The sequence below is a fragment of the Podarcis bocagei genome (assembly GCF_964188305.1).
Source record: "Podarcis bocagei genome assembly, chromosome: 8".
Taxonomy (NCBI): Eukaryota; Metazoa; Chordata; class Lepidosauria; order Squamata; family Lacertidae; genus Podarcis; species Podarcis bocagei.
The window spans coordinates 46603315-46630552 of record NC_138133.1 but is presented as its reverse complement, the minus strand read 5'-3'; the positions used below and the strand labels follow the sequence as shown (position 1 = coordinate 46630552).

Sequence of the window (27238 nt, the reverse complement as noted above, 5' to 3'; positions counted from 1 at the left end):
CAGCCAGGTGCGTGGGCAGCAGGGGGCCACGCCCCCTGCTAGCCGGAGCTCGAGCCCCGACCACAACCCCTCCCCTCCCCTTCGTGGAGGAGAGTCTTTGTGGTTCGAGGACCCGACCCCGGTGAAGTGAAATGAAGACACAAGGACACGTGATTTAAGGTTAATGGGCTAGAGAAAGGCCACAACTTTATTGGTTACAGCATTTGAAAAGGTATTGGCTTAGGCATTGGATCGAAACAATTGGGTTCTTCACCAGTAGGTGGAGCCTGTCGATGCTGATACGACTATAGGCTCACCCCTGCTGTCACCGAGGGTCGTGCCAAGGCCTCCCGCCAAGCAGGCATCGGACGGAATACACGACCCCCAGATTCCTTTAACGGAATACCCCTAAAAATTGAAGGCATAGGCGATGGCCACACCTAGCACTTCCACACAGCGCAACACATTATTCCAATGCCTAACCGCCACCCGAGCTAAAGGCTCGCCGCCAATACCCTCAAAGCTGCAACCAATCCCAGATGTTTCTAATGACACTAGCTAACCAAAAATCATTCCCCATATTCGATAGGTGGACACCGTCATCCCGGTATAAAGCCTTGTCGCTAATCCGGATACGGTCATGATAAATCACTTGGCCATCCATAAAGCGCACCCGCCGGGCTACCGCCCGATTTACGAGTTTCCTGGTTCTTTCAATGGCCATCAAGTTTTGCGCACCGCGCCACACAGTTCTTTTCAGGAAGGAGGACCAGAAAACCGTCGTTCTGGGACACAAGGCAGCGAATGCATCCAAGTCTCTTTTTATGCTTGACAACAAGTCCACACTCCTTCTGTTGACAAGGTCATTCTCCCCTAAATGAATCACCAGGACGTCGGGAGAGCCAAGCTTGGCTACTTTCTCCCGCAGCAAAGGCATCAGTTCTTCCCAACGCATGCCTCTTCTCGAAAACCAGGAAACTCGAACATCACGCGGCAGACCAAGGTTGGGTGCCAGGCCGCAGTTCACCGCTCGCACGCGGGCCCAATGAACAATGCTGTGACCGCAAATCCACACGTTTCTTCCGGGCGTAGCTGGGAATAAAGATAGAACAAAGGCAGGGTAAGCAGACTAAGGGGTAGGCGCAAGGTTGCGAATATATGACTTATAAACATTGGATTTCCACCGGCCCAACTCTTTTATCCTTTCTGCCGGCAGCCCCAGGTGCGCGGCCGTGGTGGCGGCCCCGATCCTGAACGAATGTGCAGCGTACTCATGGGGGGGTAGGCCACAAGCCTCAATAGCCTTGCGCATTACTCTAGTGAATTGGCATCTCAACAGGGGCGACCCGTCCTCGTGTATCAGGAACGGTCCCGGGACGGCTGGTCTGAGGCGGAGAAACCGCCTCGTGTCCTTCACTGGACATGGGCCCTGCTGGGCGGACGCCGTGAGCTTGAGCAGGACACCCTTGCCAGTCTGATCGGTCTTGGACTGACGCACCAGAATTGACACAGCAGATTCGGATAACTGTACATCCTCACACAGGAGGCCGCGAGCTAAACCCCGCGCACTAGCCTCACACACCACTTCACCAACTCTGAGCGCACCAAAAAAGGCTATAGCGTAAGCCGCCGAGAAGAGTCGCGCCTCAAACTTGGACCCACAGATTGTCCTGAGCTTTACGCGTATCTGAGATAGCAATCCATAAGAAATAGGCTTACGACCGGCAGACCTGGGCGGTTGCAACCTGCCCCAGCCCTCAATGGCTCTACGGATCAGAAAATCGCTACATGGGTCTTGCGCAAACGTCGCCTTTGAAAAGAAGCTGATGGCTGCTACGTGGATCTTTAAGGTTTTCGTAGCACGTCCGAGATCATCCAGATGGGACAGGTACTGCAGGACGTCATCAGTGGTGGGGGGTATGTTATGTGACAGCCCAGACAAACCAAACCTGAAACCCAGGAAATCACACCAGGCCTTCTTATAGGACCTGAGCGTGGAAGGTGCCACGGACGCTAATACTCCCTGTATCACTTTGCGTCTCCAACGTTCCACAGGTACTCCGGAAAAGGTTCGGGCAACAGTTGTGCTCCAGGTGCGAGCGACCGGAAACGAGGAATCTGGAATCGAGACAAGGCGTCGGCTATATCATTATTGGCACCTGGTACGAATTTGGCTGAAAATACGATATTGTACTCAAGGCAACGGAGGACGAACGCCCGCAGGAGAGAGGAGACCCTCGCAGACCGCGATGACTGCCTGGCAAGAATGTTCACCACCGCCAGGTTGTCGGTCCTGAAGCACACTCGGTGATCTCGGAACTCCTCTGTCCAGATGTGCACGGCCACTACTATTGGAAAGAACTCGAGAAAGGTGAGATCCCGCGTGATGGCCTGACCCTGCCATGCTGCGGGCCAGCGTTGCGCGCACCAGCGCCCTTTGAAATACAAACCGAAACCTAAAGACCCTGCTGCGTCCGATTGAACCTGAAAATCGGATGATAGATTCAAAACATCCTGCCAAAGAGAAACCCCGTTATACTTTCCCAAAAAGGTTGTCCAGACTTCGAGATCTGCTTTGACCAACCTGGGGAGGCGAACCCTGTGGAGGGGGTGTTTCAGACCGACTGATAGTCTGGCAAGGCGAGCACAGAAGGGGCGTCCGGGGGACACCACCCTGCACGCGAAGTTAAAGTGGCCCAATAAAGATTGAATTTGCCTAAGGGTGATCTTCCTAAGCTTAAGAGTGTCCTGAATTAGTTGTTTAAGAGCTTCAATCTTTTCCACAGGTAAGCGGGATGACTGGGCCACTGTGTCCAGCTCAATGCCAAGGTAAGTCAACCTCGTGGCTGGTCCCTCTGTTTTCTCAGCCGCAAGAGGGACCCCAAGGTCCTCGGCCAGGGCTGAGAAGGCCTCCAGCAAGGAGGCGCACTCACCCGTGTTGGCTCCGCCCACGAAAAGAAAATCGTCCAGGTAATGTGTGACACCAATGGTATTTGCCCTGAAACGCAAGGCCCAGTCCAAGAACGTGCTGAAGGCTTCGAATGCCGAACAGGCAACTGCGCAGCCCATTGGCATAGCCCTGTCAACATAGTATTTTCCCTGAAATTTAAAACCCAGCAACCGGAAATCCGCGGGATGCACTGGCAAGAGGCGGAAGGCCGATTCGATATCACACTTAGCCAACAACGCCCCGGGGCCGAAGCTGCGTATCAACTTAACTGCCTGATCGAAGGTGGCGTATTTCACTGTGCATAACTCGGGCGGGATGGCATCATTGACCGAGCCGCCCTTTGGGAAGGACAGATTATGAATGAGCCTGAATTCACCGGGGGTCTTCTTGGGCACAATGCCTAGCGGAGATATGTGCAGATTTGGTATGGGAGGACTATCGAAGGGGCCTGCAACCCTGCCTGCACTGACCTCTTTTGCTATCTTTCTTTCAGCCACTTCCGGTCTCTCTCTAACTGATTTTTGATTGGGTGAATCTTTCGCAATTAGTGAGCCCGCTATGGGAATACGAAATCCACTGGAAAAACCTTCCCTGAGGTAGGAAGCAGCATCTTTATCCGGGTAAAGAGACAGAAGATTACAAAGAGGGACGAGCTTGATAGGGGAAAAAGTCAGACCCAAGACTAACTCACCGTCTGTTCCCTGCTGCGGGGGCCCCCCTGGAACTGGGATGATGGAACCCCCGGCCTCCACGAAAGGGCTGCTTCCCCCCTTTTAAGCAGGATGTAACGGGGTGACCCCCGGCGCATCTCTCGCATTCGTGTGTGAATTTACAAGATGGCCTTTGGCAAAACCCTTTGTTGAACTCCCAGCACACCCGACGCTTAAAATCCTTCCTTTGGTCACTTCTGGTCGACCGATATGAGTCGGCTGGCCTCTTTTCCACGTACGGACCAACGGCCACGGACCATATTCCATTCTCAATCTGATCCCAGCGTGCTAACGGGATCCTGGAGGCCTTCCTTCTGAATTTCTTGTCATAGCTTATGGCCGCCGCCTCTCCCGAAAGGGCACAGGCCGTGCGAATATGTGAAAGGTAGGCAACAAGGTGAACCGCCCGCTTGGGGTAAGCAGCGACAATCGTCCCCATAAAGGCTTGAAAACCATCGAGCCAATTTTCGAATGTCCTAGGCACAGAAGGGTACTTGCTCTTTCTCTTACCATGCGAGGGCCTCTTTTCGCCCCTACCTAACTCCTCTGCTGGGGGCACCAATTTAAACATGTCCACAAACTCACCATTTAAGATTTTTGCTCGCAGTTTAGGTGATAAGTGATCACCCGGTATAACATCCGAGGTTGAGTAGGTGGATGTGGTGGCATCTTTTACCAGAGCCCCATCTTTCCACTCCTGGGTCCCCCCAAACTTTTTACGATGGCAATTGGCCCTCCTCGACAGTGCCCAGTCCGGGAGTCCAGAGATTTCCTCGCCCTTCCCCCAATAGGAACCTAGAGACGCGTCACTGTCATACTCCGAAGAAGAAGTACCTGTATCATCATCTGAGTCCTCCTTCCGAGACCTGCTCTTCCGACATACATGCTTCTTCTTTTCGCGCCTCTTTCCCGAAGGCTTCTCCACTGGCGCTGCAGCAACGGAGCTCTCCTCCTCCTGTTGCGCCTCTTCGGCCGCCGACGAGGCTGCAGAATCGGGCGACTGGGCCCTGGGACGCTTGTCCTGTAAGCGATTAGAAGAGCTAGGGGGAGCAGGGTTGTTACTGCGAGTAGACTTAGAGGTAGCTTTCCCCCCCCGCGCCCGAGACCCGGATGTTGAAGCCCGTGACTGGGACCTAGTCCGCACCGGCTGTGTATCATTAAAAAAGGCGGCCGATGTACTGGGTAGTTCGTCCCATTGGGAAGATTGAGAACTCTCAGGGAACCCCTGGGTATCCGGGATGACATCAGGGGAAGAGGGGGGGCTGGGGTTCGCGTCCGGGAATCGTTGTTCATATTCATCTATAAAAGATCTGAAAGCATTTAGGAAGTGGGAGACGGGCGGCCTTGTATTATTACCCCTGCCCTGTTGTCCCCGTGATACGCTCCCTGCTGAGCTGTGTGTGGCCACAGGCGCGCGCTTCCTCTTAGGAGCCATAAGGTGTGCCTTGTACCCTACCAATGCAACAGTGTTTGCTAGTGTGTGTGTATGCGTGTGAGTGTATGTGTGAGTGTGTGTGTATTAATTAATTACTTAAGGTTTTTTTTTTTAAATTATATATAAATGTCCTATTATTATTATGTATATATCGATATAATTAATTAGTTAATTAATTAATTAATTAATTAATTTCTTTATTATTTATTTAATTTATTTCTTTATTTATTGTGTATTATCTAACTATCTGTTAATAGTTTTCTATTTATTAGTTTCCACTATAGGTTGTGCTAAACTGATAAGCTAATAGAACAAACTATATCCTACTAATTTGCCTGTGCCACCAGGAGGCAGTGGCTCAGCGGGCCAGTACCAGGCAGTAAATCAGGTATATATAACTCTCCCTTTGCGTGTTAGCCAGGTGAGGGCAGCAGCTGGGAGAAAAGCCGCTCCCACTAGATTCCAATTACTAACAACAAGACTGCTGCCAAGGTTCAACTCCTCAAACAAAAGAACAATAGCTGAGCAATTTACTGACTGCCAATATACTATAGATGGCTGCAGACTGCTGCCAAGCTTCCCTTCCTCGCACAAAAGAACAAAAGCTCAGGAATCCTCTGCCTGCCACAGGTGAGATAAGCTGCCAAAACCTTGAGAATGTGCCTCTAGGGAACAATAGGCTTAAGTATCGCTCGTTAGCGTTTAAATTGCCCTGCTGGCCAGCAGCAACAATGGCGTTTCTACGACAACAAAGGAGCTAGCTGAAGAACAAAAGGTGCTCTTTAAGAAGCAACAGCAGAGGCGTTCCTATGACAACCCCACAGGGTCCCCAGGCAGACCAGGAAATAAGCGAACGCTCTTTCAATAACCAAAGGAGGGGAAGGGAAAAGATACAGGATCCAGAGTACAGAGAAGGAATGAGACTAGGTAGACCAGGGGACACCCACACAAAGATGGTAGGGTGGGGAAGCACTGAACTTACAGGGATGTCCAGCACAAAGAACCAAGCAACATGGAGGCCAGCGGCTGCAGTGAGAGGCAGCGACCACGTGGTGCTGCCTCGAAAACACCCTTTTCCGGCTCTGAGGGTAAGGGAGGGGTTAGAGAAGCTACTGGCAGCAGGAAGGCTAAAACAAGGACAGAAGCAGGCAAAGTTTTTTTTTTTTTTTTTAAATGAAGTAACCCAGGGAGGCACGAAGAAAACCCGCAGGAGGAAGCCCCACAGCAACGGGATCAGGAAATAGAGAGACCCCGCCTCTCCGTAAACACAACACAATTGACTGAGACTAAATTGAATAAAGAAACACCCAGCAACACGGAAAACTATTCCCCTTTAAACCACACACTGAGAGTCAGAAACCAACAGGGGGGGGGCAGTGAGACTATAAGGTTGGCGAGCACGTGGGGAGCACACCGTGCCCTGCTGCTTGCGACCAAATAGAAATAGCTCTTCCTCCCCACGCTAGAATCCAAAATGCAACAGGAGAGGCAAATGGTTAAGCGCAAATCACCGGCCGGCTAAACAGAGGGAGAAGAAGCCACCCCCGTCTGGATCCTGAGAAATAAAGGTAGCCCGGCAAAAGAAACCCAAACCCCCCCAAATAAGGTCCACAAAGAACAGGCAGGAGCGGGGCTCCAAGCTAGCAGGCAAGCAGCGCCGCGAACACACGCGCACCCACACGCACGCACGCAGTTTCAAGGAAGTTTAGGCAGCCGGATTAAGCAGCTCTTCCGAGAAGTACGAGGCAGCCGCGTGGACTATCCCTCGACGGAACGGAGCAAGCGCGCGCGTCAGCTGTTGCCAAATGCGCCTGTCAGCTGTTGAGCGGCTGAAAGCAGCCTGTGGCGGCTAAGATAAAGGGGGCCACGTGGCTGTAGACTTTTTACCTTTGAGCGAAAAGCAGCGAGTACTTCTGACACCCCCTAATAGGATTCAGGGCAAAACGCAATTTAGGCGGCAAACTGAGGGGTTTAGGAGCGGAGGCAGGCAGAGCAAAACAGGACAACGTGCGCCCTACAGCTGATGGGCGGCTGAAAACAGTCGGCAGCGGCGAAGATGGGGGGACCACGTGGGCTGCAACCCTTTCCCTTTAAACTGCACGATCAGGGAAGAGTTCCCAACTAGAACAAACCCCAAGCCCCAATAGCAAGAAAAGACTGCCCGGGCGATCCAGAAAAGATCGCTTAAATCCTTCCCCCCACTGCGCGATCCGGCAGGCAAAAGCAAGCGAAAATCGAATGCGCCCGTCAGCTGTTAGGCGGCTGAGAGCGGCGGTTAAGAAGTAGCTCTCCCCGAACCGGCAGGGCAGACGCAAGTGGGAAACTGAAATGCGCCCCTCAGCTGTTAAGCGGCTGAGAACGGCGGCTCGGAAGCAGCACCCACGTGTGCTGTTGCCCGGAGCAGAGAATTGCCTGCCGCTGCGGAATCCAGGAAGCGGATCCGTAACAAATTACAGGGGATGCGCGCAGCAAACTCAGCCAGAGGCGCACAGTCTACGCACAATACCGAGTTAAAAACTGAAAAGGGGCAACGCAAAATACTTCCCTGGCTTCCGACGGCAGCGGTCTCCAGCTCTGCTGACTCGTGAGGGGCGAAGGCAGGAGGAATGAGGCCGAGCAAAGGCTGGCGCTGCAGCTAAATGCTGCTGAACACGCCCCCACCGTGGCCCCCGGTTGGATGGCCACCGGGGGGGGCGTGAGCGCCAGCCAGGTGCGTGGGCAGCAGGGGGCCACGCCCCCTGCTAGCCGGAGCTCGAGCCCCGACCACAACCCCTCCCCTCCCCTTCGTGGAGGAGAGTCTTTATCGGGTCAAACTGGGCTGCAGTATTATTCTTGTGTGATAATAATTTGATTTTTTGAATGCACCTGCAGATTAATGTATCTGAAGAGGTGAAAAAGTCAAGGGTTGAATCCCACAATAAAATGACATATATTCATCCAGTGTTACAGTATGGAACTGTATCAGTTTCTAGACACACAATTTTGGTTCATCAGTAACAGTTTCCATGGTGACAACCTCATTTCTGGTTACACTTTTATTCAGAGATTAGGCTCCAGATTGTATCATGGATAAAATTAGTGGCAACGTGACCATTGGCTTAAATAAGACAACCGATCCAATAATGATTTTCATGGTGATCATAAAGATCCTTTTTTTAAAAAAAAAATCCTTAATATTGTATCCGTGATATGTTTGGGTTTTTCAAATCCTCACAGTATCCTCTGTGAGCATTGCATGTTTCACATCAGAGAACCTGCACATGAACTGCGAGAGGGGCAAATTCCTCCTCCTTTGGTTTCCTGTTCAAAAAAACATGCGTGCGAACACTCATTCTGTTGTCTTAATTCAGTTTCAATTTTGGGTCCTAAGTATGTCTTACGTATCTGCCAGAATGCATATATAGAATTAATCAGAATTTGACAGTTCAACCTGTGTGCAATTTCAATATCTGAACAGGATGTAGGGGGAAAGATTGGGGCAGGTGTCTTGTTGCAGCTTTAAGCAAGTTTTTGGTTGGTTTCCATAGAGATAGCTTGATAATAGTCGTGTAGCATCCAGCACTAATTATTGCACTGAAAGTGCTTCAAAGTCTTCAAAACTGTCTCCATAACAACACCTTGGTATCTAACATAATTATTAAATTTATCGAGGAAGTGGAATTAAGTATCCCTGGCTCTTTAAAAATACAACATCAGTAGAAATCCTTTAACAAGCTGATACCACATTATGGTCACATTGTGATGATAAGCAGTGTATACACTTGATTAATCTTAGATTTAATCTTGTTCATACTATTTAAACTATCAAAAACAATGTCTAAAATTGTAATACAGCATTTTTTTACAGCTCTCAGTGGATTAACCGCACTCGGGCATCTAAACAGAATATGCAGGAAGGCAGAACTGCATAGTGTGGCTATGTACCGTTAGTACAAATAATTATACAACATGACTAGTTTGCAATGAGTGTTTGTAGAGCAGCACCCTGGCTCTGGAATGAGCTTCCCTTGAGTAGGTTCTGGCAACAATGGAAAACATTCTTATTTTACTAGGCCTTTGAGCATTAGTGGCACATTTAATTTATATTGTCCTTCAGATATGAGAAATACTGTGAGTGAGATGGTTGGGTGCTGGTTTTAGAGGTTTTAGTGATTTACATTTTACTTTTAATTACTGTGATGCATTTATTGCTTGTTACTGGATGTGTAACTCACCCTGCATGAGTCTGACCAAACTGTGGGAGGCAGTGGAAGACAGGAGTGCCTGGCGTGCTCTGGTCCATGGGGTCACGAAGAGTCGGCCACGACTAAACGACTAAACAACAACAACTCACCCTGCGACCTTAGGGTGATTCAGTGAATGAATTAATAAAAGTAGGAGAAAGTTGCCTATGCAGACCACAATTTAAATGTAGACAAGAAGTGCCCAAGGAAGAGAATGAAGAAATACTATTTACATGGTAATATTGTGAGTTAATGCAGTAACATTATTATTGCTGAGTTACAGAACTAGGATAGAATATATTCCAGTCTTGCATCAATACTTCATCCTTGCCCGGATATACAGTTATGCTTAAGGGCAACAGTCTTTGCAAACCAGTTGATTACATTTCCCAGGTCCCAACCCTTGCAGCCATTCCATGGTCCCAGGGCATAGTCTGAAGGCATATGGTGCAGCATTCTTGATGTAGCCTATCAGGTTTGAGATTGGTCAGTACCTAGTTGGAAGATCAACTGGGAATCCTAGATACACACCACACTGAGCCCCATCATGGCAAAAGAGCAGGATCAAAATGTAATAAATAAATAGCAACTGGAAAGCAACCATCTTTTCCCTTCCCATCATCCATCATTACTTCTTCCTTTTAGAATAGAATAGAATCATAGGGTTGGAAGGGATCCTGAGGCTCATCTAGTCCAACTGCCTGTAATACAGGAATATGCAGCTGTCCCTTATGGGAATTGAACCTGCAACCTTGGCATTATCAGCACCACACTTTAACCAGCTGAGCTATCCAGCTGATCTCCTGTGTGTGAGACTATCACATAAACTGTGTGAAAGATCCAACCTGAGTAGCACAGAATAAGAAAGATGCTTATTGGTGATCAATGCCCAGTCAACCACAACCACATCAAGTTAAATAAACACATCGTAGACCCATATCACTTTTTGTTATGCAACGCCACCTCTACTGACTCATGCTTCCCACTACAAGAGGGAAACTGGCTTCCAGGATCTATCAAGGCTAAATTTATCAATGAGAATTATCCATATTTCTTTCCATCCCCACCTTGGCATTCCAATGTTTTTATTTAGTCTCTTTCTTAAGTGATTTATATTTGGGAAATTCTAAGCTGAACTATGATTCATAAACATAATTTTAAATGGAAGGGAAAGAATAACAAGTCTTTGTCTGGGAGTAATTTCCATTGCTAATTTGCAAGTACAGATTCCAGATGTTCAGTGAACAGAGCATTGCAAAATATGCTTATACAGAAGATTTTAAAATTACACCATTTATATCAAGCATCCTTCAAAGAGAGTACAATTTCCATTCTTATATAACACAATAGTCTAATATTTCTTTCAAGATCTGTTGTATTTTGTTTTTTTCTTTATGGCTCTCAAATCTTACACAGAAAACCTGTCCTTCCACTCTGTATCACTAAGTGCCATCCCAGGTGGAGGATTTTGAAAATGGTGGAGTAGGTAGGAGCATATGGAAATATGGATAAAGATAAGGGAAGGGAAGGCAGGTCAGACACCTTTTTGGTACCATCTTTTCTTCTGGTAAATGCAAGGTAGTTGAAGAGAAATATCTGCTGATAGTTACTTTGGCATGTATTACCACAGAAAATGAAACATATAGGGTTAATTTGTCTTGGCTGTGTCCACCTATGTGCTTGGTGCAACCACCACCAGTGTCTAAAGCACTTTGATACAGCTATCTAAGATACTGCAAAGCTCAAAATATACATTATGCACAAATTATTATAGCAGTAGCTAGCGCATTATCTATTTTAGAAAATGAAGTCACTTCTGGTGAAGGAGCAGAGGGAGTGAGCACATGACCCTTTCCCTCCCACCATTTCCTTGCTCCAGCTCCCACTCACTGGATCCCCCCCCCCCGTGGAGTTTCAAATGCATGTTTTCCCTTATTCTGAAGAATTATTATGGGCAAAGGAACTGTGATACACAAAGGGAGCTTCTTTGCTCACAAGAGCATTGCAACTCAGTTAGAGAGACCAGCCCATTTGACACATGCCGTCACTAGCATTTGAGAATGGACTGTCCTCTTGAGAGGAAGAGGAAAGCCAACATCATGCAAGTGATCATTCTTCCATATTTATGCCAGACTTTCCCAATATGGTGCTCCACAGATGCCAGTGAGCATGACCAACAGTCAAGGATTTTTATTTGCAAAGGTTTCTATACTTCTGATTATGCCAACATTGAAAATGTATATATCACGGTGGTGAAGAGTACAGTGGTCCCTCGGGTTACATACGCTTCAGGTTACATACGCTTCAGGTTACACACTCCGCTAAGCCAGAAATAGTACTTCAGGTTAAGAACTTTGCTTCAGGATGAGAACAGAAATCGTGCTCTGGCGGCATGGCGGCAGCAGGCCCCATTAGCTAAAGTGGTGCTTCAGGTTAAGAACAGTTTCAGGTTAAGTACGGACCTCCAGAATGAATTAAGTACTTAACCCGAGGTATCACTGTATACAAATCATCAATAAATTAGATTCACAAAACTAGTACAGAATACATCATTTTATTGTCCAAAACATCTGTGGGGCACCAGGTTGGGGAAAACTGCCATACACATTGACTCCTGGCTTTCCAAACTGTCTTCTCCAGCATGATTTCATAAAATGCTTTTTAAATTATCAATGTGCAATTTTTGTAAAAAGCTACAGAAAAACTTTACAACATTTTATCTCTTCATAGAGAACTAAAATGTTGAACAACCCCAGTTTTCGCTGTCATTCCTTGTCCCTTTCTTCTATAATAAAAATAACTTGTCGATTTTCTTTCCATTACATCATCTGAGAAGCAGCAAAAACACGCCAAAAAGTGGCAGAATCAAGACTTTAACTGTATTATTGTTGGGGCGTAATCTGAAACAGCGTCAGCAAAGCAGTTTGCTATCTGGCCTAGGAATTGTTTTGTTTTCTATGTTGTCCCAACGGAGTCATGAACTAGAAAATTAAATTATAAATGGAAAATTACCATAGATAAATATTCCCAAATGTATGGACATATTTGTGAGGACAAGCTATTTTTATTGATGAATGACATAAATAATGCTTTTTAAAGATTTCTTGTGCTGTTTCCAAGCCCACCTCCCTCCCAAACGATTACAACTTGACTGAAGTATGATAACAATTTCCCATTTCACAACTGCTGACAATTGTGAAGAACATGCCGGCATTTCAGTAACTTGTTAATATTTAGTCAAGAGCTGATTCCCCCCCCCCCATGCTTTAAAACTGTCGGCTTAGAATAGTGAGCATGCCTGGAAGGCTATATAAGTCCCTCAGGCTGTTGAGCACGATGCCTAAATGTAGCCTTCATGTTCAGAGGTCATGTCTACCACTGAATACCATCCGCTTTCACAGGATTCTGGGTAGAAATGATGGGAAACCACAGATGATGGACTTGATGGGTTTTTGGTCTGATTGAGAAGGACGCTTTGGAGATGTGGTTGTGAATAGACCACAGCATGTCAGGGGAACCTGTGGCCCTCAGAGGATGTTGGGGTCCAACTCCAGTCAGCCGCAGCGAGCATGCCAGTGGTCACAAATGATGGGAACTTAAGCATCTGGCAGCCCACATCTTTCCCATCGCTGGACTAGAGGAATTAGCTCACCTGTGCAGACACGATAGCTATTGTGCAGCTTCCTGAATTAGTTCAAGAGATTGTGCCTGCTTTACTACAGTTTTATAAGCCTCAGCAATTTTGTTGGTTTTGGTGTTTTTTTTTAAAAAAAGATCAAAATATTAATCACCACTGGTAAAGAAATGGTTTGGGTGATGAAAGCTGCTCTTGCAACATCATCCCTTCATGTTCACTAGCCTATCATTTTAATTCCTATTACAGTGGTACCTTATGCCTCACTCCTCAATTCCTAACCTCCTTACTTGGCTGCTGTGGTTGCAGGTAGATAATTCCCTCCCTACACCATTCCTTAGGAACTACATCTCTTCCCCCCCTTTAAAAAAAATTATTTATGATTTCTGCATAAATAACGTTTTTTAGGGCTCACCCATTCTGTTGTTTAACGGGGATAGTAAGCTTCCTGCACCCACATTAATTCTCTGTTGTCTATATGATGTTCTGCTCTAAATCACAGCCTTCCTACATTTCCCCCTCTCTCAGTCCAGATTTTATCATACGCTCTTCTCAGTGTATCCCTGAAAATCCGGACTGAGGAAGAGGAAAGCATTGGTAGGAGAACATCATACGGACAACAGAGAATTAATGGAGGTACAGGAAGTTTGCCATCCACACTAAACAACAGTATCGATAAGATCTCAGGGTCTCTGAAACCTGGGTTGCTGCCATAGTAGTGGCCTACATGCCAAGGAAAGAAGGTGATGCTGCCACCAACTGACCACATCCACCCTAGTTTAGTTTGATACACGTTTCCTTTGGGCCTTCCCTCACATTAAGCTGTAAACATGAACTCTGGCAGATCTAAGAAAAGGAAAGAGCCATGTGTCAAACAAGCAAAACATGAAGTTGTCTCAACAAGTGCTGGACATCAGAGCCCTAAGCAGCACTGATAAGAAGCAACTCGAGTAAATAAAGTAACCTTAATGTATTTTCATAGCAATTAACTTCTGACCTAGCCTGAAAAAGTCACATGGTGCAGAGCAGCATCGACACTCACAGACACACAGCCAAGGAAATTATATTCCCTCTTCGGGCGTCCCCTCATCATCTCTAAATTCCGAGCATTAAGGATTAAATTGCAATATCCCCCTTCCCCTCTAATTCCTGAGCATCTTGATGTTTTGCTGGCCTTTAAGGATATAGAAAAGAGCATTAACGTGATTGGAGAGTCCTTATTTTTTAAATACAGTGGTACCTCGGGTTAAGTACTTAATTCGTTCCGGAGGTCCGTTCTTAACCTGAAACTGTTCTTAACCTGAAGCACCACTTTAGCTAATGGGGCCTCCTGTTGCTGCCGCGCCACCACAGCACGATTTCGGTTCTCATCCTGAAGCAAAGTTCTTAACCTGAAGCACTATTTCTGTGTTAGCGGAGTCTGTAACCTGAAGTGTATGTAACCTGAAGCGTACCCATTAGCTAAAGGCCCCATTAGCTAAAGTGGTCTTCAGGTTAAGAACAGTTTCAGGTTAAGTACGGACCTCCGGAACGAATTAAGTACTTAACCTGAGGTACCACTGTATTTGGTTAGAAAGCATATCCAATTTCTGCTCAAATGGAGTTAGGGCTGTTTATAGGGCCTGCCTTATTTTTTTAATGTACTCATCTGAGTCTCTACCCTCATCCATTGTGGCAGCTGTTTTCCCTCCTTTGGAGGCCTTCATGTTGCCTTTAGGCTTGTGACTGTCAGTGTCTGAGGCCTCTCCTGAAGCCTCAGGCAGAGCTCCCTCTGTTTCTTCCTGAAGAACTAACTTGCAGATTTGCTTTTTGGTCCCTGTATTCCTTGGATCATCACCTTGCTGAGGCTTGTATGAAACTTTTTGATTAGATGTCAATAGGATCCACTCTGCTTCGATTTTGTCCCAGGGTGATTGGAGACACAGAATTATGCCGCCATTTAGCTTTCCAGCAAGCCATGCCCCTAGGCAAACAGACCCAAGTGATTAAAAGAGCTCAGGATGTAGCTGGACTCTTTTGGAAAATAACTCAGAGAACTGTGCCAATCCGCCTCAGGAAGGCTCACCCAACGTTTTGGGTTTGTAGGGTGCTTTACAGTTCAATAGCTTGAACATGCTGCAAAAGCTCAATGAACTTTTGTTTTAGAATCTTAAAATTGCCTTTTCCTTCCAGCGACGCATGGTAGCTTTTGTTTGTCTCAAGAGGAAATATGCCTTCCCTCTCAAGACAAACAAAAGCTACTATGCGTCGCTGGAAGGAAAAGGCAATTTTATTTAATTTTTATGGAAGTTGGGGATATGGAAATCTTAATATTTTATGCAACATTTGACAGTAACACATAAAATGGATTTGCATGTAAACAAGATCAAAACCCATCAGCATCATGGCACAGGCAGGTTTAAAAGATGCACTGTCTGACAATGATTCCAACAAATAGCGCTGTCAGTTTAGTTGAATGGGTCCTTGTGGTTAGAAGGATGCTGATAGCAACTTCAACTTAAAAGGCAAAATATCTAAGCCAATTTAAGCAAAATTAGAAGAACATTTGGCTTGAAGACAAGAAAAGTGGTACTTCTGTGTTCTGCAAGGTAATGCCCTTCAATTATTTCCTTAAAATGATTAATCTACAATTGAATCAGTTAAAGTTTGGAGTCCTGGTTTTAAAAAAGTTTTCTTAACTTTCTGTACTGTCCCTCTCTCAAAATATCTCTTTCGAGTGTTAATATTCTTGCAAATGAAGTTACGGGAAGTTGATGTAACAAATCACCATCTTCCTTGTCTTTTCTAGGTTATAACAGCTGCTCTATCCCCATTCTTCTTTGAGATTGCAATGAATGTACCAACAGCCTGTTGGTAAGTATTGGGGGGCGGGGAGATAAAAATTATGGCTGTTCTGAATTTGCTGTTGGATTTCCAAATTATGTTCATTAATTTCTTCTGATTTTAAACAAAAACAGTTAAACAACATTTTGTATAATAAGAAGAACGCAGAGTAGTTTACAATACATAATCATACATACCATAGTAACAAACAATATTTTCCCCACAGTTAAAAGGCCATAGGTCTAGGGGAAGAGGAATGTACAATGTGATAGGACACATCAAAATGGCTCCTTTGGGGAAGGTGCATGGACTATGCACAGCAAAGGAATACCAGGAACATTGGAATCATTGGACAGGAGAAAAATTGTACAGAAATGCCATTAGATTAGCAAGGGCCTCAATCATTAATATAGATAGAAAGAAGGTGGCTAAGGGTGATGAGGATAAAGGTTTATAAAATTAGGCATGGAGTGAAGAAACTGGAAGAGGTTCCACACTCCTGATCTAGAGTGGAGGTTTTCAAGCAGAGGCTGGACAGCCACCTGGCGATGATGCTCCAGCTCTGGATTTTGTGCATCAAGGTGAGATATCTTACAGGACCTCCACCAATTCTGTGATTCTTGTTAGGGACATTAAGGTTTTGCAAGCATCCAAGCAAGTGAACAGTTAATTTCAAACTAGGGGTGGTAGCCAGTATATCTTCAGTGCTATGATATGGTATCATGCATAAGATACGGAGCGGACACAAAGCAATGGATCCAAACTACAAGAAAGAAGATTCCACCTAAACATTAGGAAGAACTTCCTGACAGTAAGAGCTGTTCGACAGTGGAATTTGCTGCCAAGGAGTGTGGTGGAGTCTCCTTCTTTGGAGCTCTTTAAGCAGAGGCTTGACAACCATATGTCAGGTGTGCTCTGATGGTGTTTCCTGCTTGGCAGGGGGTTGGACTCGATGGCCCTTGTGGTCTATTCCAACTCTATGATTCTATGATATGTTGAAGTTTAATAGGCACATGTTCAAGTAAGTGTTCATGGAAAGTTTGCAATTGGGTCTTTCTCCAACATCCATACCAGAAAGATATGGATGTCTCGCACATCCATATTGCTGACCTTGAGCCAGACATCCTGGAGAGTGAAGTCAAATGGGCCTTAGAAAGCACTGCAAATAACAAGGCCAGTGGAAGTGATGGTATTCCAGCTGAACTATTTAAAATTTTAAAAGATGATGCTGTTAAGGTGCTGCACTCAATATGCCAGCAAGTTTGGAAAACTCAGCAGTGGTCAGAGGATTGGAGAAGATCAGTCTATATCCCAATCCCAAAGAAGGGCAGTGCTAAAGAATGCTCCAACTACCGCACAATTGCACTCATTTCACACGCTAGCAAGGTTATGCTTAAAATTCTACAAGGAAGGCTCAAGCAGTATGTGGACCGAGAACTCCCAGAAGTGCAAGCTGGATTTAGAAGAGGCAGAGGAACCAGAGACCAAATTGCAAACATGCGCTGGATTATGGAGAAAGCTAGAGAGTTCCAGAAAGACATCTACTTCTGCTTCATTGACTATGCAAAAGCCTTTGACTGTGTCGACCACAGCAAACTATGGCAAGTTCTTAAAGAAATGGGAGTGCCTGATCACCTCATCTGTCTCCTGAGAAATCTCTATGTGGAACAAGAAGCTACAGTTAGAACTGGATATGGAACAACTGATTGGTTCAAAATTGGGAAGGCTGTATATTGTCTCCCTGCTTATTTAACTTATATGCAGAATTCATCATGCGAAAGGCTGGGCTGGATGAATCCCTAGCCGGAATTAAGATTGCTGGAAGAAATATCAACAACCTCAGATATGCAGATGACACAACCTTGATGGCAGAAAGTGAGGAGGAATTAAAGAACATTTTATTGAGGGTGAAAGAGGAGAGCGCAAAATATGGTCTGAAGCTCAACATCAAAAAAACGAAGATCATGGCCACTGGTCCCATCACCTCCTGGCAAATAGAAGGAGAAGAAATGGAGGCAGTGAGAGATTTTACTTTCTTGGGCTCCATGATCACTGCAGATGGTGACAGCAGCCACGAAATTAAGAGACACCTGCTTCTTGGGAGGAAAGCAATGACAAACCTAGACAGCATCTTAAAAAGTAGAGACATCACCTTGCCAACAAAGGTCTGTATAGTAAAAGCTATGGTTTTCCCAGTAGTGATGTATGGAAGTGAGAGCTGGACCATAAAGAAGGCTGATCGCCGAAGAATTGATGCTTTTGAATTATGGTGCTGGAGGAGACTCTTGAGAGTCCCATGGACTGCAAGAAGAACAAACCGATCCATTCTTAAGGAAATCAGCCCTGAGTGCTCACTGGAAGGACAGATCGTGAAGCTGAGGCTCCAATACTTTGGCCACCTCATGAGAAGAGAAGACTCCTTGGAAAAGACCCTGATGTTGGGAAAGATGGAGGGCACAAGGAGAAGGGGATGACAGAGGACGAGATGGTTGGATAGTGTCTTCGAAGCTACAAACATGAGTCTGACCAAACTGCGGGAGACAGTGGAAGACAGAAGTGCCTGGCGTGCTCTGGTCCATGGAGTCACGAAGAGTCGGATACGACTAAACAACAACAACCAACATCCTTCCCCACAAAGTAAAATGGCAGTATTTCTGAGCTATCATATCTTTTATTATTCCGGGCTCATGAGGAATAATGATATCATTACAAAATGGTTTGCACCAAAATGGTTATGCAAGAGCTTGCCTTTTCAGGAGCAGTGGCACTTGCATAATTTGCAAAAACAGCCTAGTGGTGAAGCTAAGAGTTTAAATGGATGTAATGCTATTAAAATCCAGACAGCTTTGCATGGTTTGCTGTGTAAAAATGCCCTCTTACCAATAAAAACTACAAAAATTTGTTTTATTTATAAAGTTCCATAAGGAGATTTGCTGTTTCATAAACTAAGCCTTGTGGCTTAAAATATAAGGTCATAACACTGAATTGTAGAAGAGGAAATGGAGCTGAGCCAGCGATTTGTGGATTCTTCTTGTTGAGTGACTTAAGAAAAGAGCTGGAGACACGACTTCCCCCTTGCTCAAGATGAATGAAGTGTGAGCTGACATCTTTAGAAACAAGAGACAGCTCCACTGAACTCTGCTACCTCTGGAGCCCTTTGTTCAAGCTGTGTTGTTCGCAAGATTAGTGCAGAGTAGGAAATGTCATTGCTAGAATGGTGATGGGAGAAGTGAGAAGCTGAGGAAGTGCCTTTGATGAATGTACTGCATGGACCGTTGTGTCATAGACCAGTCTGGCAGACTATTGTATAAACGGATAGGACATCAAAGTGATCCATCCAATTAAAGTCCCATTGTGAAGGTTACTTCCCAAGCTTTTTGTTCCATTGACCATGCTGGCTGGAACTGATAGGAATTGGAGTCAAACAACTGGAGCAGCAAAGGTTGCCTATTCTTGGTGTGGTGCCTAGATTGTAGTACTGGATAGATGTGAATTCAAATGCCAGCTCAGCCCCAAAGCTTGCTATATGACCTTGGGGCCAATCTCTCTCTCTGTGAGCCTAACGTGACAGATGAGGATGTTGAGGATAAAGAAGAGGGGATACCATAAATGGTGCGATAAAATAAAAAAGAATTCCAACTAGCTACATTTCAAATAGGCTCTACCATTTTTCTTTTTTACTTTCTGCAATGATCACCAAGCAGTTTCCTTATCTGAGAGCTATTCATGGAGCAGATGTGCACATAGATTGAGCCCTAGAAATTATTGTGTCTTCTCTCTGACTCCAAAAGCATAAAGGCTTGGGTCCAAAGAACTGCACCAGGCCTCTCCTTTTCCTTCCTGATGCAAAGAGCTACTCTTTAAGGGTCAGGGAACCCTCTGAAAGAGTTTGTGATAGGACATGAGAGAGGATCTTCAGAGAGATGAATTGGGGACTGCATTCCAGTGAGAGATCAGATCATAAGATGCTTTGGATTCAAACTACTATGTTGATAATGTGTGGAGAACATCAGTCCTGAAGGCCAAATGAGGCCCCTGGATGCTCTCCAGACCCTCCCCAGCCTTGCTTCACCCTCCTCTAATGTTTATTTCCTGGCCGGACTGTGTTCTGGAACCGATAAGGACACTTGCTACTGCAAAAATGTAAAATTTACATTCATTGCTCCACCCACCACTGGCGATGTTGGTCCCAAAAGGCTGCCCAGAAGGGGATGCAGCCTTTTTAAGAAGAGCATCATATGTAACATTAAATCATGGTTACTACCATGTGCTGTTTTAGTTATTGATGTTTGCATCAGGCTTTACAGTGTAATAGACAACAACTGTGTGATGTAGCAATTTTGTGTATGGTTATGATCTCTCTCGGACGCGGGTGGCGCTGTGGGCTAAAGCCTCAGCGCCTAGGGCTTGCCGATCGAAAGGTCGGCGGTTCGAATCCCCGCGGCGGGGTGCGCTCCCGCTGCTCGGTCCCAGCGCCTGCCAACCTAGCAGTTCGAAAGCACCCCCGGGTGCAAGTAGATAAATAGGTACCGCTTACCAGCGGGAAGGTAAACGGCGTTCCGTGTGCTGCGCTGGCTCGCCAGATGCAGCTTTGTCACGCTGGCCACGTGACCCGGAAGTGTCTCCGGACAGCGCTGGCCCCCGGCCAATAGATGTGAGATGGGCGCACAAACCCCAGAGTCTGTCAAGACTGGCCTGTTCGGGCAGGGGTACCTTTACCTTTACCTATGATCTCTCTCGCAGCAGGATTTGACCCAGTAGAGAGATTGATGTTGACATGGAAACATATAGGTGCAGGCATGGCAAGTACTTACTTTGTTATCCCCACATCATGCTTAGAGCCATAAGAAAGAGAGGGCAATTACTTTTTTAGAAAAAGACCAATTCCTTGATCCAAGCCAGTTATTCAGAATTTCCTAGGTTAATCAAGATTTATCCATCAGGCACTGGGAGGACAAGTGGTATTCTAGAAGGAAGTAGCCCCCTAACTGTAACAAAGACCACCCCTTCCTTCTTCCAAGAGTGTTAGGTAAAGGGACCCCTGACCATTAGGTCCAGTCGTGACCGACTCTGGGGTTGCGGCGCTCATCTCGCTTTATTGGCTGAGGGAGCTGGCGTACAGCTTCCGGGTCATGTGGCCAGCATGACTAAGCCACTTCTGGCGAACCAGAGCAGCACACGGAAACGTCGTTTACCTTCCCGCCAGAGCAGTACCTATTTATCTACTTGCACTTTGACGTGCTTTTGAACTGCTAGGTTGGCAGGAGCTGGGACCGAGCAACAGGAGCTCACCCCGTCGCAGGGATTCGAACCGCCGACCTTCTGATCGGCAAGTTCTAGGCTCTGTGGTTTAACCCACAGTGCCACCCGCGTCCCTTCCTTCAAAGACCACCCCTTCCTTCCTTCCAAGAGTGTTAAGGTTCATTAAATCAATAAATAGTTCATAGAGCTTTGTGATAGTTAGGACAGGACTGGAAGAAAATCCAGAGTGTTATCAGAGGGCAGAGGGTGCAGCATTAATAGTCAAATAACATGTGGAGGCCCAAGAAACTCTGGGGCCCAGTGCTTGGAGTACCTTCTACATGTCAAACGACCTTGGCTGCCAAAATGTTCCTTTTCCCCACGCGGTGCAGCCATGCATGTATACAATTGCTTCTGGCATCCAGAAGGCTTCAATGTGTGGCTCCACAAAGGTGCCCTGACCGCCATTGTGCTCCTAAGTGAGGGACCAAGTTCCCGTCATCTTGAGGAACCAGGGGTAAGCAACTGGGATGCCATCATACTCTCAACAAATTACCAGTGGTTGTTATTCTATTACTTAAGGAACTGAAGAAATATCTCAGCATGAAAATTACCAACTGTTTTGGCAATGCCATCTTGTTCAGTGAGTTTCCTATGAATTGCCCAAGTGAATCTTTGTTGATAAAGCTTCTCCTCTGCTTTCTTCAACAGTCTTTTACTTGGTGGATTTGCTGAAGCCTCACTGCTTTACATCGAAAGGACTGGCATATGAATATATAAGGAGAAATTATGAAGAAGAGAATAACCAAGCATTCCCATCAGGGGTAATAGTCAGTGACTGAAAAATCCAAAGCAACAGCAGTGAAGATGTGCAAACTGCAAGTGACTTAATTCCATGTTCTTCTTTCTTCAGAGCCATAAAAATGTTATTAATAGCAGTGCAGAAAGTCAGGACTCCGTTAACCTTTATACTAGCCAGGCTAAACTAAATTGTGCAGTATCAACTAAACTAGATCACTACCGTAAAACCATCTAGGCATGCACAGCTGTAAGAAAGGTGCTTATCCTGCCCCCTTTCCAACCTTACTTCGAGTTCTGCACCATTCAGAATTTGACGACTGTCCCTTTATCACAATATAAATTATAGGACCGTAGTCTCACTTGTGAAGGGAGAATGGATAAGCTTCTTGGTCTGTGGCAGATTTCCAGGTGTATTTCCAGGTACAGGGAAGACTTGGTAGTATTTTGTGCTCAGTCTGGGACATGCATTGCCCAAGTGGTGTGCTTGCTGCTTCCTTGCTCTCCCATCATACACAACTCCAGTGAAACATGAAGAAACAAAGCCACGTGGGTCTGCTCAGAAAGAAAACCTGTTTAATGGGATTTGCTCCTGTGTAAATGCGTAAGGGTTGAAATGTGAATCCACTGCGGAAATCTGTTTGTATGTGCATGCAGAGGAAGAGGGCGCACTTTCTATGTGTTCTTGAGTGTGGACACAGACAAGCACAATGTCCAACAGCGCAATCGGACGTGTCTTTTCAGAACCAAATCCTATTGAATAGTTGTGTCATGATTGCAGCAGGAGGTGGCTAATTTTTGTTCCATGATTATAAGCAATTCCTACTGAGCCTTAAGCATGAGCATTTTGAAGATTGGCACTTGGGAGTATCTACATGAAAGCACAAGCAAAGCGACTGTTTCTGCCATACCTTGCAAATAGGTACCAGTTCTGCAGGCGTTCTTGTCAGAGTTTCCATTCACTTTAAGGTTATCAACCAGGTAGCTGATGATCCTCCACTGATGTATAGCACCAGAACAGCTGTATTTTTTGTGGAACACTTCTTCTGTATGTTTTTTAAAACAAAATTAGGCTGAGTGACCTTATTCACTGTGAAAATAATACTGTAACCAGCATATATTTGGTATACCCTCTTATAAGATGGAAGTATCACATTCAATTATTCTGTCTGCATAAAAAATCTAAGAGATGTTTAGTTCAAGATTTGGACTGCCCCCCACCCCCACTTACCCCAAATATCTGAAAACCAGAAACCACAATCTGATGTGTGTTCATGGACGCTGGAAAGCTCAGCTAATAGAAAAGAGTACCTTGAAGTGATAACTGATTAGCACAACCAGGCCATGTTGAATGTAAAATAACTGAGTAGTAAATCTTATTTGCATTTTTCAATGTGTCTTTTTTCTGTCTTATATTGTTATCTATTATACACACACACACAAAAGCATTTACACATCTTAAATTCCAATAGGTGCAATCCCTACAAGTATACAGTACAGTGGTACCTCATGTTAAGAACTTAATTCGTTCTGGAGGTCCGTTCTTCACCTGAAACTGCTCTTAACCTGAGGTGCCAGTTTAGCTAATGGGGCCTCCCACTGCCGCCGCGCCGCTGCTGCTCAATTTCTGTTCTCATCCTGAAGCAAAGTTCTTAACCCGAGGTACTATTTCTGGGTTAGCAGAGTCTGTAACCTGAAGCATCTGTAACCTAAAGTGTCTGTAACCCGAGGTACCACTGTATACAGTTTATAATGCAAATCTATATATGGCTCCTTGGAAGTAAGTCCCATTGAGTTCAGTGAGGCTTACTCCTGGGTTAAGGGACACAGGTGGCGCTGTGGGTTAAACCACAGAGCCTAGGACTTGCTGATCAGAAGGTTGGCGGTTCGAATCCCTGCGACAGGGTGAGCTCCCGTTGCTTGGTCCCTGCTCCTGCCAACCTAGCAGTTCGAAAGCATGTCAAAGAGCAAGTAGATAAACAGGTACCGCTCCAGCGGGAAGGTAAACGGCGTTTCCGTGCGCTGCTCTGGTTCGCCAGAAGTGTCTTAGTCATGCTGGCCACATGACCTGGAAGCTGTACGCCGGCTCCCTCGGCCAATAAAGCAAGATGAGCGCCGCAACCCCAGAGTCGGCCACGACTGGACCTAATGGTCAGGGGTCCCTTTACCTTACTCCTGGGTTAGCATGCATTTGATTGCAGCCTCAATCTTTGCTATGTTTTTGTAAGTATACTGACCTTCTTTTGTCGTTTCCTCTGCAACTTTGTTTCACTGGAATATAGGCAGTTTCCATAGCAATGTTAGCCTTCTGCTCTCTCTCCCACTCTCAGCCTTTTGGTTCTGGACAGCTGCCCCTTCAAGGGTATTCAGATGCCATTATCGCTCTTCATATCCTCAAAAGGGTTGAATTATGTACGGTACTTTTTACTCAGTCATTAATCAAAAGCCTAATGCAAAGCAAAAATAAATAAATAAACCCCTACATGGTTCAAGCTTCAAAAGGCAATTATTTAGGTAAAGTGAAGCTTTCATTCAGGCTCGCAGCCTGTCAGTTTGGAATTGAGAACAAATCATACATCTATGATGGCCACAATATCATTATTATGGTGGTAGCAGCTGCTACCTGCGAGTACAAAATGGGTCTTTGTATCTCACAACAGGTTGCCATCTTGTTTGGGATTTAAAGTTGCTCCAGACTACAGATCCATGACTCATTTTGGTCTAGAAAGTTGCCTCCCATCATACACCTACCCACCCACTCCCCTCTTCCACATGGCTGGGGAGCCTGATTAGCCAAGGAGACACACACACACACAATGTAGAAGAGCTAAATATGAACAAGTCTGTAGGCACATAGGTCCCCTCGTATGTTTGCTGACTGTGTGGCCAGGGATATGATGCTAAAGGCCCCGCGTGAGAAACATTCCAAAACTGGTGCACATGTACAGAAAGATATTAAATGGGATGTGGGTGGCGCTGTGGTCTAAACCACTGAACCTCTTGGGCTTGCCAATTGAAAGGTTGGTGGTTTGAATCCCTGTGATGGGGTGAGCTCCTGTTGCTCGGTCCCAGCTCCTGCCAACCTAGCAGTTTGAAAGCATGCCAGTGCAAGTAGTTAAATAGGTACTGTTGTGGCGGGAAGGTAAATGGCATTTCTGTGTGCTCTGGTTTCCGTCATGGTGTTCCATGGTGCCAGAAGCGGTTTAGTCATGCTGGCCACATGATCTGGAAAGCTGCCTGTGGACAAATGCCGGCTCCCTCGGCCTGAAAGCAAGATGAGTGCCGCAACCCCATAGTCGTCTTTGACTGGACTTAACTGTCCAGGGGTCCTTTACCTTTACCTAAAGATATTAAGTGGGGATGCATGAAATGGAAACTGAGAATATTTTGCTATGGTTGATAATTATTTATTTATATGCCGCCCATCTGACTGGGTTTCCCAGTGGGTGGCAATACCAATGTGTATAATTTAGCACCAATTATATATAATTTATGCATCAAAAGCATAACCAAGCAACTGGTTTCAAAGGGAAATAAACTTTCCTAATGAGATGCTGTGGAAGTCCTATTAATAATATTTTGAGGAGATACACATAGCCGTAAGAGCTTTAGTTTATTTTGCCTTTAAAAATTAATGTTTTTTTTTAAAAAATATGGCTAAGTGGTAGTTTTATTTATTAAACAGTGTATATTTTTATACTTCCTTATGGGCACTACTGGAGGTTTTTGTTAGGTGTTATAGGCAAAACTGATTGATTTTATGTTACCTGTCAACAGGCTGATGCGGCATCAGCAATGCTTAATTAACTGCATAATAGAAATGTGGCTGGCAGCCCTAATTATTAATACATCTGGGGAAAATAAAACACTTTAATCCTTTCCTAGTCTAGGACTAGAAAAGCTTATTTAAAACATGACAGCTCCAAGTGCCTCTTAATAGGTGCTAATGGCTTTTCAATAGGCCGTATGTAGCCTATGGCAGCTGGCAAGTCCTGTGTTAGATTAGCTGTGTCCTCATCTTGCAGATCTAATAGTTAGATATAGCGTAAAGGTAAAGGGACTCCTGACCATTTGGTCCAGTTGCGGACGACTCTGGGGTTGCGGCGCTCATCTCGCTTTACTGGCCGAGGGAGCCAGCATACAGCTTCCAGGTCATGTGGCCAGCACGACTAAGCTGCTTCTGGCAAACCAGAGCAGCGCACGGAAATGCTGTTTACCTACCCACTGGAGCGGTACCTATTTATCTACTTGCACTCTGACGTGCTTTCAAATTGCTAGGTTGGCAGGAGCAGGGACCGAGCAACGGGAGCTCACCCCGTCGCAGGGATTCGAACCAAAGACCTTCTGATCAGCAAGCCCTAGGCTCTGTGGTTTAACCCACAGCGCCACCCGCTTCCCTCATGTATGTATGTATGTAGCATACACAAGCTGAATAGAAAGGTGTTTTTGTGCTGGCATAAGTCCTCTGTTTAGCAGAATACTTTGAAAAAAAACTGGACATCCCTCTTGCAGGAGTGTAGAGTTGTGATCTTTATGGTGTAAACCAGGCTTCCTCAAACTTGGCCCTCCAGATGTTTTTGGCCTACAACTCCCATGATCTCTAGCTAGCAAGACCAGTGGTCAGGGATGACGGGAATTGTAGTCTCAAAACATCTGGAGGGCCAAGTTTGAGGAAGCCTGATGTAAACCCATGAAGTAGGTAGAAAGCTCTAACTCCTCTGAAGATCACAGTACCGTTCCTCAAATCTATACATCTCCACTAAGAAGTTATGATCCATTGTGTTCAATGGGAGTTGCTCCCTGATTAAGCAGGTGTAAAGATTTTAGTGTGCCTGTTACACCCTTGAAAATTATCGTGAACCTAGCAGGTTATACAAAATGGATTTAGATAAACACGGAGTTGTTTTTCCTCAAGTAGTACCTTTCCTGCAATACAACAAAATAGAGGGAAGATATTTTAAAGTTCAAGTGCCTCAGCTGCCATTTCAGAAATGCTTTGCTTAAACAGATAAGTTAGTTTTTATTTTAACATCCTTTTAGGAGACATCCTCAGGACTCCCGTGGATTGCTATGATTGCCTCTGTAGATTTTATAACCCTCCTGTTCTCTTGCATGGATTATCAGTTCCAGGCAACACACAGGATAATTGAAATCTTATTCTCTGGATTTCCTGATAGCTCCAGGCATAAAAATACTGTATAAGCTATAAAAGGATGGGTTAAATTTAGCACTTCGCAGTATTTTTAACCCTTCTGCAAATACTGCCAATTGCAGTTTTACTATCACTTCAGTATGTTGCTATGAGTAAGAAGCATCTGAAGAACTGAAGTCTAGATAGTGGCTTAGAACTAGAGATGCACCAATGGAAGGCAGTGACTTTTCTTCCCAGCCTCCTCAAAAGCCTCTTCCTATATTCAGAGAGCTGACAGGAGGAAAATTCCATAA

The 27238-nt window shown here is 45.5% G+C and overlaps 1 protein-coding gene and 1 long non-coding RNA gene across 4 annotated transcripts in view; one reads left to right on the top strand and one right to left on the bottom strand.

The window, feature by feature from the left end:
- Nucleotides 1-23186, top strand: part of TMEM241 (transmembrane protein 241) — a 49176-nt gene extending 25990 nt beyond the window's left edge. For 2 of the 3 annotated variants that reach the window (XM_081205768.1, XM_081205766.1), the window contains 2 exons: nucleotides 15720-15784; nucleotides 21707-23186. In XM_081205768.1, coding sequence (XP_081061894.1) covers nucleotides 15720-15784; nucleotides 21707-21767 — 126 coding nt within the window. In that variant the 3' untranslated portion in view covers nucleotides 21768-23186. Of the gene's footprint in view, nucleotides 1-15719; nucleotides 15785-20497; nucleotides 20557-21706 lie in introns of all 3 variants that reach the window. The other variant, XM_081205767.1, reaches the window with a different exon arrangement.
- LOC308593432 lies at nucleotides 22558-25146 on the bottom strand. The gene is made up of 2 exons (XR_014010953.1): nucleotides 23962-25146; nucleotides 22558-23598 (listed from the first exon to the last, which is right to left on the bottom strand). It is a non-coding gene; the product is annotated as an uncharacterized lncRNA (long non-coding RNA).
- Between the last annotated feature and the right edge of the window lie 2092 nt (nucleotides 25147-27238).